General features: G+C 39.6%; 2 protein-coding genes across 8 annotated transcripts in view; one reads left to right on the top strand and one right to left on the bottom strand.

Moving 5' to 3' along the window:
• Positions 1–19417, bottom strand: part of LOC307023307 (semaphorin-6D-like) — a 262682-nt gene that overhangs the window by 184422 nt on the left and 58843 nt on the right. The gene's annotated exons all lie outside the window — the stretch shown is intronic.
• On the top strand, positions 14315–17583 carry LOC307021834 (E3 SUMO-protein ligase ZBED1-like). The gene is made up of 3 exons (XM_079654309.1): positions 14315–15395; positions 16065–16684; positions 16853–17583. Exons 1-3 carry the CDS (start codon positions 14549–14551, stop codon positions 17255–17257), a joined length of 1872 nt encoding a protein of 623 aa, XP_079510435.1. The 5' UTR covers positions 14315–14548; the 3' UTR covers positions 17258–17583.

The following is a 19417-nucleotide window of genomic DNA, read 5'->3' as shown; positions in this document are numbered from 1 at the left end:
TGTTCACTCACAAGTCGTTCGAGCACCTTAGCCAAAACTGACAATTTAGAGATTGGCCTATAGTTATTTAAAATAGTTGCCTCCCCTCCTTTCAGTAGAGGCAGGACATAAGCAGACTTCCATACTTTAGGAATTGTATTTGTGCTGAGGGAGAGGTTAAAAAGAGAAGTAAGAGGTGGAGCAATAAAATCTGCAGCTATCTTTAAAAAGAAAGGTTCTACGTTGTCCGGGCCAGCCGGTTTCTTAGGATCTAACTTGGATAAAGCTTCATGGACAATACCAACAGTTAAAGGAGTAAAACTGAAAGGGTTTTCCAGACCACATTGTTCAGAGTCAAGGACTGGAGCGTTCACAGAAGCAGAAGCACAGTCAGTGACAGAATCAAACAGAGAGCCACAAGAGACAAAATGCTTATTAAAGCAATTTAGCATGGTGGCCCTGTCTGATATAATGCCAGATGCTGTGGTGAGGTACGGAGGTAGCTCATTTGGGATATCACCAGTGGAAATCGATTTTATGGCTTTCCAAAATTTACTAGGATTATTCAGGTTTTCTGTGGTAACTGACAAATAGTACTTTGACTTAGCACTTTTGACATTTGAAGTAAAGCTATTCCTTAGCTGCCTAAAGCGTAGCCATTCCACCTCTGAGCCTGATTTCCTAGCCTTTGCCCAGGCATTGTTTCTCTCATGAAGGAGACTGGACATTTCAGCAGAAAACCAGGGATTGTTTCGTCCCTTCACTCTAAATTTACGCAGAGGTGCATGTTTATCTATAATTTTTATAAAACCAAGATAAAAATAAGACCATGCAGTTTCTACATCAGCACACAGATCGATTTTTCCCCAATCAAAATCAAACAGATCATGTAAAAAACCCTGCTCCACTAAGTGTTTTTCAATCAACTTCAGTCCTGATCAAAAATACCAAATGTTAACTTATGTTCAGGATTTTAACCCTTGAACTGCCAGTTTGAAAACATGAATTTGTGTTTTCTATGAAAAACATGCAGAAAAAGGCAGCTATTTTCCACATAATAAATGTTGGGGGATTCGGCTTTTTTTTTTTTTATCACAGTCTTGGATATGTCAAAGATTAGCAACAACATTGATTTTGGTTGATTATTAGTTTTTGCACAAAATCAGATTAAACAAAAAAACTCACACATTAGTCATTCGGGACAAAAATGTTCACTTCCAAAAACTGCTCTAAAATGACAAAAGATTAATATTTTAAAAAACTTTTGGGGGTTAAATCTTTCAATCAACTTCATTCCTGATCAAAAATACCAAATGTTAACTTATGTTCAGGATTTTAACCCTTGAACTGCCAGTTTGAAAACATGAATTTGCGTTTTCTATGAAAAACATGCACAAAAAGGCAGTTATTTTCCATATAACGAATGTTGGGGGGGTCGGCTTTTTTTTATCACAGTCTTGGATATGTCAAAGATTAGCAAAAACATTTATTTTGGTGGATTATTAGTTTTTGCACAGAATCAGATTAAACAAAAACAAAAAACACATTAGCCACAATTTTGGTGCTAATCTTTGACATATCCAACACTGTTATAAAAAAAGAGCCAGTCACCAGATATGTATTTTTTGGAAAATAACTAATTTTCTCTGTTTTCATCATGAAAAAAAACAGCGGTTTCATGTATTCAAAAAGGCATTTAAAGGGTTAAAATCTTGAAAATGATTACATTTTTATTTTCGATTAGGGCGGAAGTTGCTTTAAAGATTGAACCCAAAAAAGTTGTGAAAAAAACCTTTTAATATAATGTTTTTATCAGAGTCTTTTGCAGTGGACATCTTTGTCTCGAATTACTAATTTACGTAGTCCAATCGAATGATACCGGAGGGTTAAAGAAGCTGATTATTCTGAAGGAAAAAGCTTATAAAAACCAGGATGAGTCTGCTCGGAGAGACATACAGAGAGATATTAAAAGACAAATACAGTTAGACAAGCTATAAGGAGAAGCTGGAGGCAGCTCTGGCCTCTGGTAATCCCAGAGAAGCATGGCAGGGATTTAAAAACATGACGAATGCTCCACCTAAGGGCAGGGGAAAACCGTCTCCTGTCTTGATCAGTGGTGAGGGAAGGGATACAGCAAATCATTTGAACACCTTCTTCTGCCGGTTTGAGAGTAGCAACAGCATAGAGGCTGACACTGTCATTCCCCTCCATCCTCCCCCCCCCCCCTCTAGTATGACTATTGAGGAGTCAGAAGTCATCCATCTCTTCAGGAAGTGTATTATATACGAAAAAGCCCTGGCCCCGATAATATTGAAGGAGCTGTTTTAAAACACTGTGCAGAACAACTTGAACCTGTATTTACAGACATTTGTAGGTCCTCCCTTAATCTGCAAAAAGTCCCTTCTCTTTGGAAAACATCCACAATTATTCCAGTGCCTAAAATCCCCAGGGCCAGTGAGCCCAATGACTTTCGGCCTACTGTATAGCACTCACCTCACTGGTTATGAAATGTTTTGAGCGTTTAGGCATTTAATCTCACAAACCTCTTAGATCCCATGCAATTTGCTTATCAGGCCTCTAGAGGGGTGGAAGATGCTATCGCAACCCTCTTGCATCTTCTGCACACTCACCTCGAGACGCCAAAAGCCCATGTAAAGATTCTATTTGCCGACTTCTCATCGGCTTTTAACACCATGAAATGCTTCTTACAAAGCCACTCCTTCGTTGCCCGGGCGGTGTGTTTGGGATCATTGTCATGCTGAAAGATCTTGATGGAAGGAGGTTGTCACTCAAAATCTCACGATACATGGACCCATTCATTCTTTCCTTTACACAAATCAGTCGTCCTGGTCCCTTTGCAGAAAAACAGCCCCAAAGCATGATGCTTCCACCCCCATGTTTCACAGTAGGTATGGTGTTCTTTGGATGCAACTCAGCATTCTTTCTCCTCCAAACACGTCTAGTTGAGTTTTTACCAAAAAGTTCTATTTTGGTTTCATCTGACCATATGACATTCTCCCAATCCTCTTCTGGATCATCTAAATGCTCTCTAGCAAACTTCAGACGGGCCTGGACATGTACTGGCTTAAGCAGGGGGACACGTCTGGCACTGCAGGATTTGAGTCCCTGGCGGCGTAGTGTGTTACTGATGGTAGACTTTGTTACTTTGGTCCCAGCTATCTGCAGGTCATTGACTAGGTCCCCCCGTGTGGTTCTGGGATTTTTGCTCACCGTTCTTGTGATCATTTTGACCCCACGGGGTGAGATCTTGCGTGGAGCCCCAGATCGAGGGAGATTATCAGTGGTCTTGTATGTCTTCCATTTTCTAATAATTGCTTCCACAGTTGATTTCTTCACACCAAGCTGCTTACCTATTGCAGATTCAGTCTTCCCAGACTGGTGCAGGTCTACACTTTTGTTTCTGGTGTCCTTTGACAGCTCTTTGGTCTTGACCATAGTGGAGTTTGGAGTGTGACTGTTTGAGGTTGTGGACAGGTGACTTTTATACTGATAACGAGTTCAAATAGGTGCCATTAATACAGTTAACAAGCGGAGGACAGAGGAGGCTCTTAAAGAAGAAGTTACAGGTCTGTGAGAGCCAGAAATCTTGTTTGTTTGTAGGTGACCAAATACTTATTTTCCACCATAATTTGCAAATCAATTCTTTAAAAATCAGATAATGTATTTTTCAGTTTTTTTTATCTCATTTTGTCTCTCATAGTTGAGGTATACCTAGGATGAAAATTACAGGCCTCTCTCATCTTTTTAAGTGGGAGAACTTGCACAATTGGTGGCTGACAAAATACTTTTTTGCCCCACTGTATATATAATATCAATATGTGTATTAACTAACCAAAGTCAATTTAAATAGCGGGCAAAAATGGGTTAATTGCCATGCATGTGGTGTTTGATATAGTTTACGTTCAATGTCAACTATTTTAGGCAGAAAAACGTATATTGACCAAACTTTTTTTAATAGTTTACTATAATTTAGAAAGGTTTTTTGGAGAAATCATTTCAAAAGTAAACTTATTTTTCATTTTATTCTTAAATTTGAAATGTTTGCCCACAACATTATTAATTTATACATTTTTATCAATTTTTTTAAATTATGAATCCATTTATTTTATTGTATTTCCTTGAGGCTGGGAAGATATCCAGCATGTAGTTCAACATGCAAATGTTCTAATACAAGATAAGTATAACATGGATAAGGAAATAAAATACGTTTCATAGGAGGATGTGGATTTATTTTCTCTCTTCAATGTATTGTAAGTAGTAGGCTAACTAATACAAAGTCACACCGTATCAATTTCATTAAGAACTAATGGTAAAATTATATTTTTTATCATTCATCAAATATAGCAGAAAAACATACATTATGTACTAAGGAGGGGACTTTGACAGAGGATTACTCACAAAGTACACAGCAAAAGTACTTCATTTTTTTTCTGGTAGAAGTCAAACTAGAACCGAGTCCAACAGTGTCAGTATCCTTAAGAACTTGTGGTAAAACATATTTGCATTACTCGTCAAATATAGCAGGAATGAAGAGCAGCTGATTTGAAAAAGGAAACTCGAGAGGCGGCTGAGTGACCGCAGTGCAGAATTGCTGAATAGTTTAAATCTCCTAACAATGTTGTCCATTTTAGACAGAGGCTTATTATATTTACAGCCCTTAGTAACATCCATTTTCTGGGCTCAATATGTGTCTTGGCCGTTTTCGTTGTTTCCCTTTGTTTATAATATTATCACCGTTCCAAGCAAACGAGTGCTTTTGTTTTGAAATCACTTCCGTGAGTCTCGCCCCGCCCCTCGCTCCAATGACCATTTGACCATTTAGTAAAGTAAAAAGCAAAAAGCAAAAAAATGTTTGCCATCTCAACGAAAAAGGCCAAGACATATATTGAGCCCAGAAAATGAAAAACTTTTTGAATAATCCTCTGTCAAAGTCCCCTCCTGAGAACAAGAATGCATGTTTCTCTGCTATTTTGAATCAGCGTTAAAACACCTTTCTTCATTTCTTATATTGTTGGACTTTTTTATTTTAAGAGGATATGACATGATATCAGCAATACTTCCAGTCAGTACTCTGGCAGCAGCATTTTACACCTTGGAAAGTCTTTAGAGACTGGCCTTCAGAAAAGTGACAAACCCTTGTGACTCTTGTTAGCCTCTTATGACAATGCTGTCTTTTAAAAGGACTATTTCTCTACTCCAGCTCATTCCTCGCAGATTCTTCCATCAGTCCCAGTCATCACATGTCAGTCAAAAGAGATTCAAAAAATGTGTCCAATTTAAAAAAAAAAATGTTTTGTGAGTGAAGGCCAGAGCTAAATTATAGTGTTTGATTGTGTAATTACAAGGTGAAAGAAAACTATTCCACATCCTCCTATGAAACGTATTTTATTTCCTTCTCCATGTTATACTTATACTTACTTGTAATAGAACATTTGCATGTTGAACTGCTGGATATCTTCCCCAGCCTCAAGGAAACACAATAAAATAAATGGATTCATAATTTTAAAAAAATGATAAAAATGTATACATTAATAATAAGTTGTGTGCGAACATTTCAAATTTAAATATAAAATGAAAAGAAAGTTTACTTTGAAATGATTTCTCACGAAAACCTTTCTAAATTATAGTAAATTGTAAAAAAAGTTTTAGTCAATATACGTTGTTCTGCCTAAAATAGTTGAAATTCAACGTAAACTATATCAAACACCACATGCATGGCAATTAACCCATTTTTGCCCACTATTTAAATTGACTTTGGTTGAAGTTAACAATATTGATATTATATAGATATATAGACATAGACATATAGCATATCATTGATGCAGTCTTTCTGAACACTTTTAAAATAAAATACTGCAAATGAAGAATATTTGTAATGTTCTGCACAGATAGTGCCTTAACATGAATTTGAAAACACGTGACAACTTTATTAATACAGCAGATTAAAAGATTTGTGGAAGGATAAATACAGGGCTCCAAAAAAGGCATATATCCTGGCCGGCTTAGCGAGTGTGTATTTCTTCAAGCACCAAGATTCATAGTTTATAAGTACAATTCGGGCCATTGATTGTGTCATTTCTCCAAACACATACATTAAAAATGCCTGTTTTGAAGCCTTCAAATGGTGCAGGAAAAGGACTTTACATTGCATTATACTTAAAGACAGGACTATTCAGTAAAGAGAAGAGGAAAAAGGAAAGAAAACTTTTATAATGGGTGATGTAACATTAATGACAGACATAATATGAGGTCCCTGCAGTTGGCACTCAGACTTTAGAGGGGTCATTTTGTGATCATGGGGCATCACCCTTGTACACAGTATCAGGACAATATCATATGGAGTCAGACACTGGAAGTGTGCTGGAGGCTGATGCGTTGACTGGGACTGATGAGACTGAAGAATCTGCGAGGTACGAACTAGCGGCAGAGAAATAATTATATATTAAAAGACAGCAGCATCATAAGAGGGCAACCATGTGACAGAGTGTGTCACTTTGCTGAAGGATATTTGTGACCAGCTATCCAGGCCAGACTCTAAAGACTTTCCAAGGTGTAAAATGCTGCTGCCGGAGTACTGACTGGAAGTATTGCTGACATCATGTCTACCATATCCTCTTAAAATACTCTGCCCAATATTATCAGTCTCAGGAAGAAAGGTTTTTTAATGCTTATTAAAAATAGCAGAAAAACATGCATTCTTGTACTGCATGTTTTTCAAGTAGGTTACATAGTAAACGTACTTCATAGTACTCGTGGGAGTAGTTTAACTAGTACTGAGTCCAACAGTGTCAAACTCACAAAGAACTAATGGCAAAAATCATCTTTTCCCTCATCAGACTTAACAGGAGTGGCTTGATTTTGTTCTCAGGAGAGGACATTGACAGAGGATTTATTTTTTAACAACACACTAGAAGTACTTAATTGTATTGTAGGTGTAAGACTACTGAGTCAAGCAGTATCAATATCATTAAGAACTAATGGTAAAATTGTCTTTTTATCATTCATCAAAGATAGCGGAAAACATGCATTATGTAGGCCTACTATGGAGGCGACTGATAGAGGATTAGGCTACTCACAAAGTACACCGTACTTCATTTTATTTCTGGTAGCAGTCAAACTAGTACCGAGTCCAACAGTATCAGTTTTATTAAGAACTTGTGGTAACAAATATGTATATATTGATCATCAAATATAGCAGGACAAAAAATTAAGAGTGCAGCTGAATTGAAAAAAAAAATCAAAAGACGGCTGAGTTGACCGCAGTGCAGAATCGCTGGAATTTAAATCTCCTAACATGTTGTCCATTTTAGACACAGGGTTATTGTATTTACAGCCCTTAATATCATTCATTTTCTGGGCTCAATATGTTTCTTGGCTGTTTTTGTTGTGATCGCTAAATTCCCTTTGTTTATAATATTATCACCGTTCCAAGCACACGAGTGCTTTTGTTTTGAAATCACTTCCGTGAGTTCTGCCCCGCCCCTCGCTCCAATGACCATTAGACCATTTAGCAAGGTAAAAAACAGAAACGCATCGCAGACGTTCTTCCGTTTACTTGTTTAATAAAGAAAAACAATTGGACGGTAGATACACGGATTGGAGAGGGTGACGAGCATAAGTTTCAGTTTCCTTTTTTATTTAAATTCCAACTTTGGTCATGAAGAATATGTTTCTCTGTTGTCCACATTCATAAAGCATAAAACAACAGCATCAGAGCACGGTAGAGTCTCTAGATGAGTTTACAGTAATCCCTCGTTCTTATTATAGCCTACATCCATGTTGTAGTCCGCTGTATAGAAAACTGTAGTTTCCATAGTTTCCCCACAGCAGCAGACACACATTCATGACGTCCGCTGGCGCATCATAAACACAAATTCTGCTCTCCCCAACGGGAGTCTGCTCTTCTAGCGGCAGCTCACGACGTGTTGGAGACCCCTGAACCGGGTTCGAGTTATAAACTGATCTCTATGGGGGTCTTTAAACTAGCGCGCGCACACACACACACACACACACACACACACACACACACACACACACACACACACACACACACACACACACACACACACACACACACACACACACACACACACACACACACACACACACACACACACACACACACACACACAGCAGCAGCCCTCTACTTGCTACAAACTTAAATATGAAAAGGTTCAACTACATCATCTCGGCTCGCGCAGCACGCTCACAGGCATAGATTGCGCAATAATGTATTGCGCACCTTGGCGGTGCAGTGTAGGCATCCTGTCATTCAAGAGATGCGTTGTTCTTTTGGAAAACATGTTTTTTTTTCTTTTAGCCTATTTACCTTATTAACGTAAATAATACTCAATACATTGACACATGCATTATTTGTGATTAAAATAATGGTTGTTGCTAATGTATTAGCGACCCCCACATATGTATGATTTCACTGCGTCCGTGGGAGCTCAGACCCCTCATTATGGCTCGCACATAACTCGAACCCTGCCCCTGAATTAAAAGTATCAAGTCACCTCAAGTCAGAAGGCTCAAGTCCAAGTCAAGTCCTGAGTCAATGGTGTTCAAGTCCAAGTCGAGTCGCAAATGTTTTGTGATTTTGTCAAGTCATGTGACTCGAGTCCACACCTCTGGTTGTCAATCGTGATGTTTTTCATGTATAACTCCTGAATAAACCACCCCACAAAATATAAAATAAATCAAATAAGCTTAACCTTTAACTACTGGAAGAAAAAAAAAGTGAAAATACATTAACACACCATTAATTATAATACAATATCTAAAACAGGCTATTCCAACCCAGTCTCACAAAAAAACGTGTAATAACTACGTTGGTCCACAACGTAGGATGTAGTATTTCTACAAAAACGCCTCTGAAATGGTAAGATCCCTACGTTTTTTTTCACCATTCATTCCAATGGCTGGCGTCTATGTCACGTGATCTTCACATTTCTCCCTGCAGAAAAAAAAAACATGGCCGAACTTCGTTTTATTCTCAGTGTAAAATGGCTATTTTAAAAGTTAGTTTGGCCATTAAAATGCGTTTTGATGTCATTTGATGCGAGAAATATGAGTTGTTATTTCAGATTATGTGTGCAGTGGATGTACATGATCTTTAGTTTGCTAGTTATTACGAAGATTACTTCAGGAAATTGTCTATACAACGTTTTCATTGTTACCAAGGTGGTTGCTAGGGATGCTGCTATCGATATTATTTATGTTATGTTGTGTAACTGTTTAATGGTGTTATCTTTATTGCTACCCCCTTCCCCGTCAATGTATAGTGTTGGTCCACAGCGCAAACGTATTAGTTTAACAAAATCCGCATCTAAAATGGTGGCATAGATACGTTATTTTCCCCTTTGCAATTCCAGTCTCACATCTCACATCACATCGTCATAAACAAATACTGGAAATAGACCGAAAACACTTTATTCCGAGTGTGCTTGCTTTTGTCTTTGGAGGTCATCACATAACGGCATTGTAATCAACGGTTCGGCTACATTAAATGTTACATATCTGCAGTAGTTCTCTATTTATAGAGCCCTGATGAGAAGAGGAAAACCTAGTGGTTAAAGCATGTTATTGAATTTCATTATTTTTATTATTAGATATTAATAGGATCCCTATAAAGTATATTCATTACTCGTTATTCTCTACTAATAGTTAATTACAGACTGTATATAATGACTATTTTGCACATCCCTTTTAAGATTTCAAGATTTTCTAAGGTCTATTGACATATATACATAAACGGTGTAGTTATGCAATGAATGAAAAACTTTGTGTATACCTCCAGCAATGTTAACTATGTTGAAGCACTTATTTTAAATGATATTATGTATTATACTCTTATATAAGATGTATGTAGATAGTATAAGAAATGTGCAGAATATGACATTTTAATGGTGGAGGTCTAGACAAATATTGATAGATGTCTTGTGATGCACTGTTGAGGAACCTGGGACCCAAGTTTTTCATCTCCGGCCTTGTCGGGTATTGAACAATCAATAAATAAAGAACACAGAATTATTAAATATAAAACACAGAATTTGTGTGATTATACTAAATGATTTACAAATAAACAACACTGCATATTTACAACTGTTACACATGCTGATGTAACGCAAATGTTTCCAACTTGGGATCAATACAGTATATCTTATCTTAAGATGATCGATGGCTACTGCCATATTTGCTATATTTGCCTCTGAACCTTGACAAGTGCATGTTTCAGGCTTATCAATTAACAACAGGAGGGGTCACAAACATAAGACCAGCTGTTAAATAAAGCTTCTGACCTTAGCTGTCCTGTGGGTATACATTAATGCTGCCCATTATGGGCACAAGCAATTTTCACCCATTTATTAATTATATGTTTTAAATTTGAGTGTTTCCTATCCCCTAAACCTCCAGGGATGTACACAGTTTAATACTGGCAACTTCTTATTATGTGAAATATGAAAACGTCTTTTAAAACTACAACTCCCAGTAGAGACGTGCCATAGATAGAGAACATGTTGCGAAACACAATAGCCAGCATGTGTAGTTCTTTGGACGGAGTGGGGGAGGGGGGTACGGGGTGGACCCGTTCAAATCCAGTTTTGGACAGTCTGCCGTGGTTCCATCACATTTCAAAGTGCTGTTCGACGCTTGGCGTAACCCTCGGAGCACACTCTCCAATCACAGAGCTTGAGGACTATCACGGTGTTTGTCAAGCGAAGCGGAGAGAATACTTACTTCCGGGTGTAATATTCTTTAAAGCAAATAAGCTGCTCCGACCCTCGGTCCTGACGGATTCCAACTTGTGTTTATTAATCAAACAAATAAATAAACACAAGGATAATTATGTGTTGTTGTTGAGTAAATGGAGAAATGCACAGGGGAAAATAAGGTATCTATTGTGGTGATTGACATTATTCACCCACGGATTAGGGTATTGTTCTGCACGGACATTTTAGTGAGCCGGACTTCCTGTCTCCGCCGGTCTTCGCTTCCCGGGCTTGAAGCTGTTTACATGTGTTTTGAGATGCTAAATAAAAGTCTAGCTTGTACCTTTGATACCCCGCCTCCGACTCCCATCTCTCGGTACCACACTATGCCACAATTTTAGATGCGGATTTTGTTAAACTAATACGTTTGCGCTGTGGACCAACACTATACATTGACGGGGAAGGGGGTAGCAATAAAGATAACACCATTTTACACAACATAACAGAAATAATATCGATAGCAGCGTCCCTAGCAACCACCTTGGTAACAATGAAAACGTTGTATAGACACAATTTCCTGAAGTAATCTTCGTAATAACTAGTGAAGTATTATTTGAATTATTTGAAGGATTAAAGTAACGTATTATAGCAGAATGTTTTATATAGCGTATTTCTGGTATATTCATTTTTATGTCACCTGATATATAGAATGTGTGTTAAACTTGTGATTTCTGCCTTGAGTAAAATGATTACCCGTGGATGAGTATTTTTCAGAAAGTCAGTAGAAAAGGCTCGGGAATCTCTTTGCTAATTATCAATGGTCTTTGCAAATTAACAGCAGATGTACCCATGTGATTGAATTGGTAAGAGGTCAGAGGAACTCCAAGAGCTAATAGCTAATAATCCTCAGACCTAATACAATTAAAGTCTTGTTGATTAGTGGTTCATATCCAGCATGCATTAGTTAAGAAACGATAAGGATGTTGGTGTGTTGAAATGTACGTGCGTTTCCTGCAAGACTCTTCACAGAGCAGGAGACGATTGGGTCACACAAGTTAGAGAGACAATGGTCCTTCTGATTGTAAATGAGCTGACTTCGGGGTGAAGGGAAGTTCAGGAAAAGCCTTAGGGCATGGGAACAGTTAACTTCTGTTGGTTGACTGATTCGGTGGCCGTCATGGGACGATGGCATTTGGATATTTACAAGTATGGCTTTCATAAAGAAAAACAGGTGACCGTCGTGTGATGAACTGCAGGATAGGATGTGGGTGCGTTAAAGATGTTTAAAGGAGAATGGGTGTGCGTGCTGTCAAAGAGTCCTCTGTCTGTAAAATTCTACTCCAAAGCATTGAGGACTGCCTGAGGGCAGAGGGACAAACACACACACACACACACACACACAATGTAAGGAGACGGGAAGCGAACCAGATGGAATCAACAAACTGCTGACTCATTGACTGGGGTCCCGCCCAGAAGTGAAACCGACCAATGGAACACTGCCAACTCACTGGCTAGCTCGCTCAGAGGTGAACTCGCCAATAAGAAATAGCTAGAGAGGAGCAGACTACACAACTCCTCCCCGAGAAACTGTATGTAAACTGTGATATTCTGATGCTCGGCGCTCTTGTTCTGACTGGCCGTTCCTGAGAAGTGTCTCACGCGGTGGTAGAACCTGAGCCCGGACTACTCTGCATTTTGAAGCAGCTGTTGCGGAGTGCTTCATGATTAGGTGTTGTATATTTTACCATTAAAAGCAAATATTATTGTTTAACCCTTATCCTGGTGTTCTGAGTTTTCCTTCTTTTGAGAACCCGCTCATATAGGAACGGCGCGGAGCAGAGGTTCTGCCCCAACACTAGCAAACTAAAGATCATGTACATCCACTGCACACATAATCTGAAATAACAACTCATATTTCTCGCATCAAATGACATCAAAATGAAAATAAAACGAAGTTCGGCCATGTTTTTTTTTTCTGCAGGGAGAATGGGAATGAGGGGAGGGGGGTTTAGGGCATTTTACAGCCAGGGGGATTAAAGACTGGAGGAAACAGGGAGGAGGTTGAATCTTATTAGTTTTAATCCAAAAACAGACAGACACCCCCCCTACACTAGCAGTAGGTGATACTGCTAACCACACACACACACACACACACACACACACACACACACACACACACACACACACACACACACACACACACACACACACACACACACACACACACACACACACACACACACACACACACACACACACACACACACACACACACACACACACAGCATCCGTGGGAGCTCAGACCCCTCCTTATGGGAGCTCAGCTCCTATTGGCTCGCACATAACTCGAACCCTGCCCCTGAATTAAAAGTATCAAGTCACCTCAAGTCAGAAGGCTCAAGTCCAAGTCAAGTCCTGAGTCATTGGTGTTCAAGTCCAAGTCGAGTCGCAAATGTTTTGTGATTTTGTCAAGTCATGTGACTCGAGTCCACACCTCTGGTTGTCAATCGTGATGTTTTTCATGTATAACTCCTGAATAAACCACCCCACAAAATATAAAATAAATCAAATAAGCTTAAACTTTACCTACTGGAAAAAAAAAAGTGAAAATACATTAACACACCATTAATTATAATACAATATCTAAAACAGGCTATTCCAACCGAATCTCACAAAAAAACGTGTAATAACTACGTTGGTCCACAACGTAGGACGTAGTATTTCTACAAAAACGCCTCTGAAATTGTAAGATCCCTACGTTTTTTTTCACCATTCATTCCAATGGCTGGCGTCTATGTCACGTGATCTTCACATTTCTCCCTGCAGAAAAAAAAAAACATGGCCGAACTTCGTTTTATTCTCAGTGTAAAATGGCTATTTTAAAAGTTAGTTTGGCCATTAAAATGCGTTTTGATGTCATTTGATGCGAGAAATATGAGTTGTTATTTCAGATTATGTGTGCAGTGGATGTACATGATCTTTAGTTTGCTAGTTATTACAAAGATTACTTCAGGAAATTGTCTATACAACGTTTTCATTGTTACCAAGGTGGTTGCTAGGGATGCTGCTATCGATATTATTTATGTTATGTTGTGTAACTGTTTAATGGTGTTATCTTTATTGCTACCCCCTTCCCCGTCAATGTATAGTGTTGGTCCACAGCGCAAACGTATTAGTTTAACAAAATCCGCATCTAAAATGGTGGCTTAGATACGTTATTTTCCCCTTTGCAATTCCAGTCTCACATCTCACATCACATCGTCATAAACAAATACCGGAAACAGACCGAAAACACTTTATTCCGAGTGTGCTTGCTTTTCTCTTTGGAGGTCATCACATAACGGCATTGTAATCCACGGTTCGGCTACATTAAATGTTACATATCTGCAGTAGTTCTCTATTTATAGAGCCCTGATGAGAAGACTTCTAGACAAATATGAGGAAGTGTTCCTTCTTTTGAGAACCCGCTCATATAGGAACGGCGTGGAGCAGAGGTTCTGCCCCAACACTAGCAAACTAAAGATCATGTACATCCACTGCACACATAATCTGAAATAACAACTCATATTTCTCGCATCAAAATGCATTGTAATGGCCAAACTAGGGCTGAACGATCTATCGTTTTAGACCGAAAATCGCGATCTCAGACAACACGATTTTGGGATCGTCAAAGCTGCGGTTTTTCTTGGTGCATAATAATAATAATTTCGTCAATAATTTCACATGAATGCCCAAGGCTCTGTGCCAGCTACCAATCAGAAAGCTGCAGCCTGCACGTGACCAGATGACGTGTTCTCCACCCCAATCAGTGTGTAGCTCATCATTAAATTTCAAGCATGGCAGAAGCGGGAGCAGAAGCGGAGCCGACTAAATTAATACCAAAAAGAAACAGCACGTCGGTCATTTGGCAGTATTTTGGATTTGAGGATGATGATGAACACCATAAACAGGTGATGTGCCAAACATGTCGTGTAAAAGTGGCTACATCGGCTGGCAATACCACCAATTTACATCGCCACTTGAGAGTTCACCACCTGAACTTGTATGAGCAGTGCATGGCGAAAAAGAACCGTGAAACATCAAGCAGCAGCCATACTTCGGCAAGTCAGCCAACAATAACATCATCGTTCGCCAGTGTGACGCCTTATGAAAAAACTAGCCGAAGACACAAGGAGATTACCGCTGCCGTAACGACTTACATATCGAAGGACATGGTGTCTGTAAACACAGTGACCAAAGACGCATTTAAAAGTTTGCTACGCACAATGGATAAGAGGTATGTTCTGCCCTCCCGCACATACTTCAATCAAGTTGCCATCCCACAGCTCTACACAGAATGTAAGGCCAAAGTTCTAAATGATCTGGAAAACACGGAGTTTTATGCGTCAACTACTGATCTGTGGTCAAGCAGAACGACCGAGCCCTACATGAGTTTGACCGTGCATTTCGTCAACGCCAACTTCGAGTTGTGTAGCCGCTGGCTGCAGACAGCATACTTCCCCACTGACCATACAGGGGAGAATATTGCCATGGGGCTGAAGGAGTGCTTGGCCAACTGGGGTCTAAAAGAAGAGGCCCAGACGTGCATAACAACAGACAATGCTACAAATATGATCAAAGCAATGGAACTTAACCAATGGACCAGACTGCAGTGCTTCGGACACAGGCTGCATCTTGCAATTGGTAAGTACAAGAATGTGTGTTCGTGCGAGTGTGTATGTTTACAAAGTTACTACAAGTGTGAGAGTTCGTATTATCCTCGCAGAGGCCCTAGTCTCTGCTATATTACTCTGCCCTCAAACACAGTTGGGAGGGGGGAGGGACGAAGCGCCGAGAGGTTTGTTGTCAAGCTGTAGTTAGCTGACCAACTGTTAGCGCAATGCTACTTTAACATACTGTTTATACTAGTGAGAAAAATGAACCCTTTCATGGGTAAACTTTAAAACCTCCCATTACTGCTTGCTTCTGTTTAATTGCGGATTGCCGAGAGATGCAAAGGCGGTCTCCCCTATTTTTGAAGCCCTTACTAATGGGTCAATGACGTTTTTGTAGTAGCAGATGTCAGGGTGGTGCAACCACAGCTGATGCCACTATATTACGAATTAAATGATTTTTTGTTTTTTAGTGGAATATCTAAAAAGCATATTCCTTGCTTGTACATTAATTACCAATTACAAATTAATTTATGGGCAATAACTTACTGTGGTAGTACCACCTGACGTCTGCTGCTAAAAAAACGTCATTGAACTTAATACAAGATGACAACAGATGTAATCAATATGTTATGAATTCTGTGTTATGAGCTATCCTTATGGCTTTTCATACTGTAATACATGTAATGTTTTCCACCAGAAAATGCTGTCAAAGATGATCAAAGAATCAAACGGGCCACAGGACTTTGCAAGCAGCTGGTTGCGGTCTTCACTCACAGCTGGAAGAAGAAGAGGGCATTCAAACAGGCACAGCAAGACTTAAACCTACCTCAACAGTCACTGGTCACTGAATGTCCGACACGATGGGGCTCCCGGCAGAAAATGATTGGGAGGGTGTTGGAGCAGAGCAAGGCACTGTGCCAGGTTCTGTCTGAAGACAGGAAGACCCGGCACCTGATCCCCACTTGGCAAGACATAGATGTACTTGAATCTGTAAACAATGCCCTCGGTCCTCTTCAGGAGTTCACAGACGCCCTCTCAGGTGAGGACTACGTAAGCGTGTCATACCTGAAGCCAGTGCTCCATCTCCTCAGAACAGCAACGCTTGCTGAAACTGACCAGGACACGAATCTCACCAAGGAGATCAAATCAAGAGCTCTCCACTACATTGAAGAGAAATACAGCGACCCAGTGACACAGGAGCTCTTGGACATCACATCCTTCCTTGATCCAAGATTCAAGACAAGCTACATAAGCGAAGAGAATGTCCCATACATCAAAGACAGAGTGAAGATGGAAATGGAACAGGTGGCACAAAAGGTAAGCTGTCCTTTTTCTTTGTTGTTTCAAAATAAAACAAAAAGTTGTATTTTTAGTTTTTTTTAACTATACTCTACTGACATTTTAAACTTTTAGACAAAATGCCTCGTTGGTCTTAATCACAACTGATAGCAAAACATTGATGCCTCTTATTACTGTGTGTTGTAGGAGCAGAGGGCTTGTGTCACAACCCATACCATGCCCCTGAGTGCAGAAGAAGAACCACCATCCACCTCTACAAAACGAAAGCGGTCACTGGGCAGCTTTTTTAAGACCAAGGTGATCCCTGCTTCCTCTACTGTGCAGTTGGAGGATACCATTAAAGCAGAACTGGACAACTACCTCATAACTCCTACCATTGATGGAGAGCAAGATCCACTGGCCTGGTGGAGAGTGCACAATGTCAACTTCCCATGGCTTAGCAAGTTGGCTCGTAAGTACCTTTGCATACCAGCAACGAGTGCACCATCAGAGAGACTGTTCAGTGCCAGTGGCAATATTGTCACATGTCAGCGTGCATGTCTGAAGCCAGCAAAGGTTGACATGTTGGTTTTCTTGGCCAAAAATCTCTGAAGGGATGAAGGGGAAGATTTATTGATTTTTGTTGTTGTTCTTCTGCACTTTGCCCTGAAATCTCTTATCGGCACCTTACCCTGACATGTCTTTGTTCCATTAAAAAAGATGTTCACTCTTTTTTACTTATCTTTTGTATACAGACTAGATGTAAAATAATTTAACCAGTTTGACATCTTTTCTTGATGAGGACAATGTAGGGTAATTTAAACTTTTTAAATTATTATGATTATTATTATTATTTATTTTTACTACCTTTACATTTCACTTCCTCTTGCCACTTTATTTGAAGAAGAAGCACAGGTTTCTGAATACACGGGTTGAATATCTGTAACTGCTGCTGATGTTGATGTTCATAATCAATCAATCAATCAATCAATCAATGTTTATTTATATAGCCCAATATCACAAATGTTACATTTGTCTCAGTGGACTTCACAGTTTGTACAGAATATCAGTATGACAATACGACACCCTCTGTCCTTAGACCCTCACATCGTACAAGGAAAAACTTCCAGAGAAAACCCAGTTTAAAGGGAAAAATGGGAGAAACCTCAGGGAGAGCAACAGAGGAGGGATCCCTCTCCCAGGACGGACAGACGTGCAATAGATGCCGTGTGTAAATTGAAAAGATAATACATTTGCAACATAGGTAGTCCAAATGTTTGGAAATGCATGTGTGTATAATAGGAAGATGAATCCATGAGTATATCCATCCAGGACTTATGATCCAGGACCACAGCCACGACTCAAGATCCAGGACTCGCAATCCATGACACAGGACCGCAGGATCATCCATGACTCCGGATCCCGGCGTATATAGACACCAAAAAGAAAGACATTTGGGGAAGCTGGGTTAATCGGAACATGAGAGTACACAGGTATAGACAGAGAGAAGGAAGAAGTAAGATGTCCCCCGACAAACTAAGCCTATATCAGCAAAACTAGGGGCTGAATCTAATCAGCCCTAACTATAAGCTTTATCAAAAAGGAAGGTCTTAAGCGCACTCTTAAAAACGGATAGGGTGTCTGCCGTCCGAACACAAACTGGAAGCTGATTCCACAAAAGTGGAGCTTGATAAGAAAAGGCTCTGGCTCCCATTGTACTTTTAGAGACTCTAGGAACAACCAACAACCCTGCATTCTTGGAACGCAATGCCCTAGTAGGACAATATGGGTATAATGAGTTCTTTAAGGTAAGATGGCGCCTGCCCATTAAGGGCTTTGTAGGCGAGAAGAAGAATTTTAAATTCTATCCTGTGTTCTATAGGGAGCCAGTGTAAGGCAGCCAGAACAGGAGTAATGTGGTCCCTTTTCCTAACTCTGGTTAGTACACGAGCTGCAGCATTTTGAATCAGCTGAAGCGATTTGACTGACTTCTTGGTACACCCTGATAATAAGGAGTTACAATAATCCAGCCTTGAAGTAACAAATGCATGGACTAGTTTCTCTGCATCGTTTTGAGGCAAGATATGCCTGATTTTTGCAATGTTACGTAGATGGAAGTAGGCGGTCCTTGAAATTGATTTTATGTGGGTGTTAAAGGATAAATCCTGATCAAATAGAACACCAAGATTCCTTACAGTCTCACTGGAGGCCAAATTAATGCCATCCATAGTTAATATATCTTTAGATACATTTTTTTTCTTAGATTCTTCGGGCCAAGTACAATAACTTCAGTTTTGGTCGTGTTTAACATCAAAAAATTTAAGGTCATCCACGTTTTTAAGTCCTTGAGGCAGTCTTGAATTTTATTTAGATGATTAATTTCATCAGGCTTGATTGATAAATATAGTTGAGTATCATCCGCATAACAATGAAAGTTTACAGAATGATTCCTTATAATATTGCCTAACGGAAGCATATATAGGGTGAACAAAATAGGTCCAAGCACTGAGCCCTGTGGCACTCCATGGCTAACTTTGGTTTGCATGGAAGATTCATCGTTGACACGTACAAACTGAGAGCGTTCAGATAGATAGGACCTAAACCAGCCTAAAGCAGTTCCCTGTATGCCAACTAAGTGCTCTAGTCTTTGCAATAGGATATCATGGTCGATAGTATCAAATGCAGCACTAAGATCGAGCAAGACAAGAATATAGACAAGTCCCTTGTCAGAGGCTATTAGAATGTCATAAGCTAGCTCCTTTGAGCCATTTT

This window comes from Notothenia rossii (assembly GCF_949606895.1).
Source record: "Notothenia rossii genome assembly, chromosome: 10".
Lineage (NCBI taxonomy): Eukaryota > Metazoa > Chordata > Actinopteri > Perciformes > Nototheniidae > Notothenia > Notothenia rossii.
This window is presented reverse-complemented; position numbering and strand designations above follow the sequence as displayed.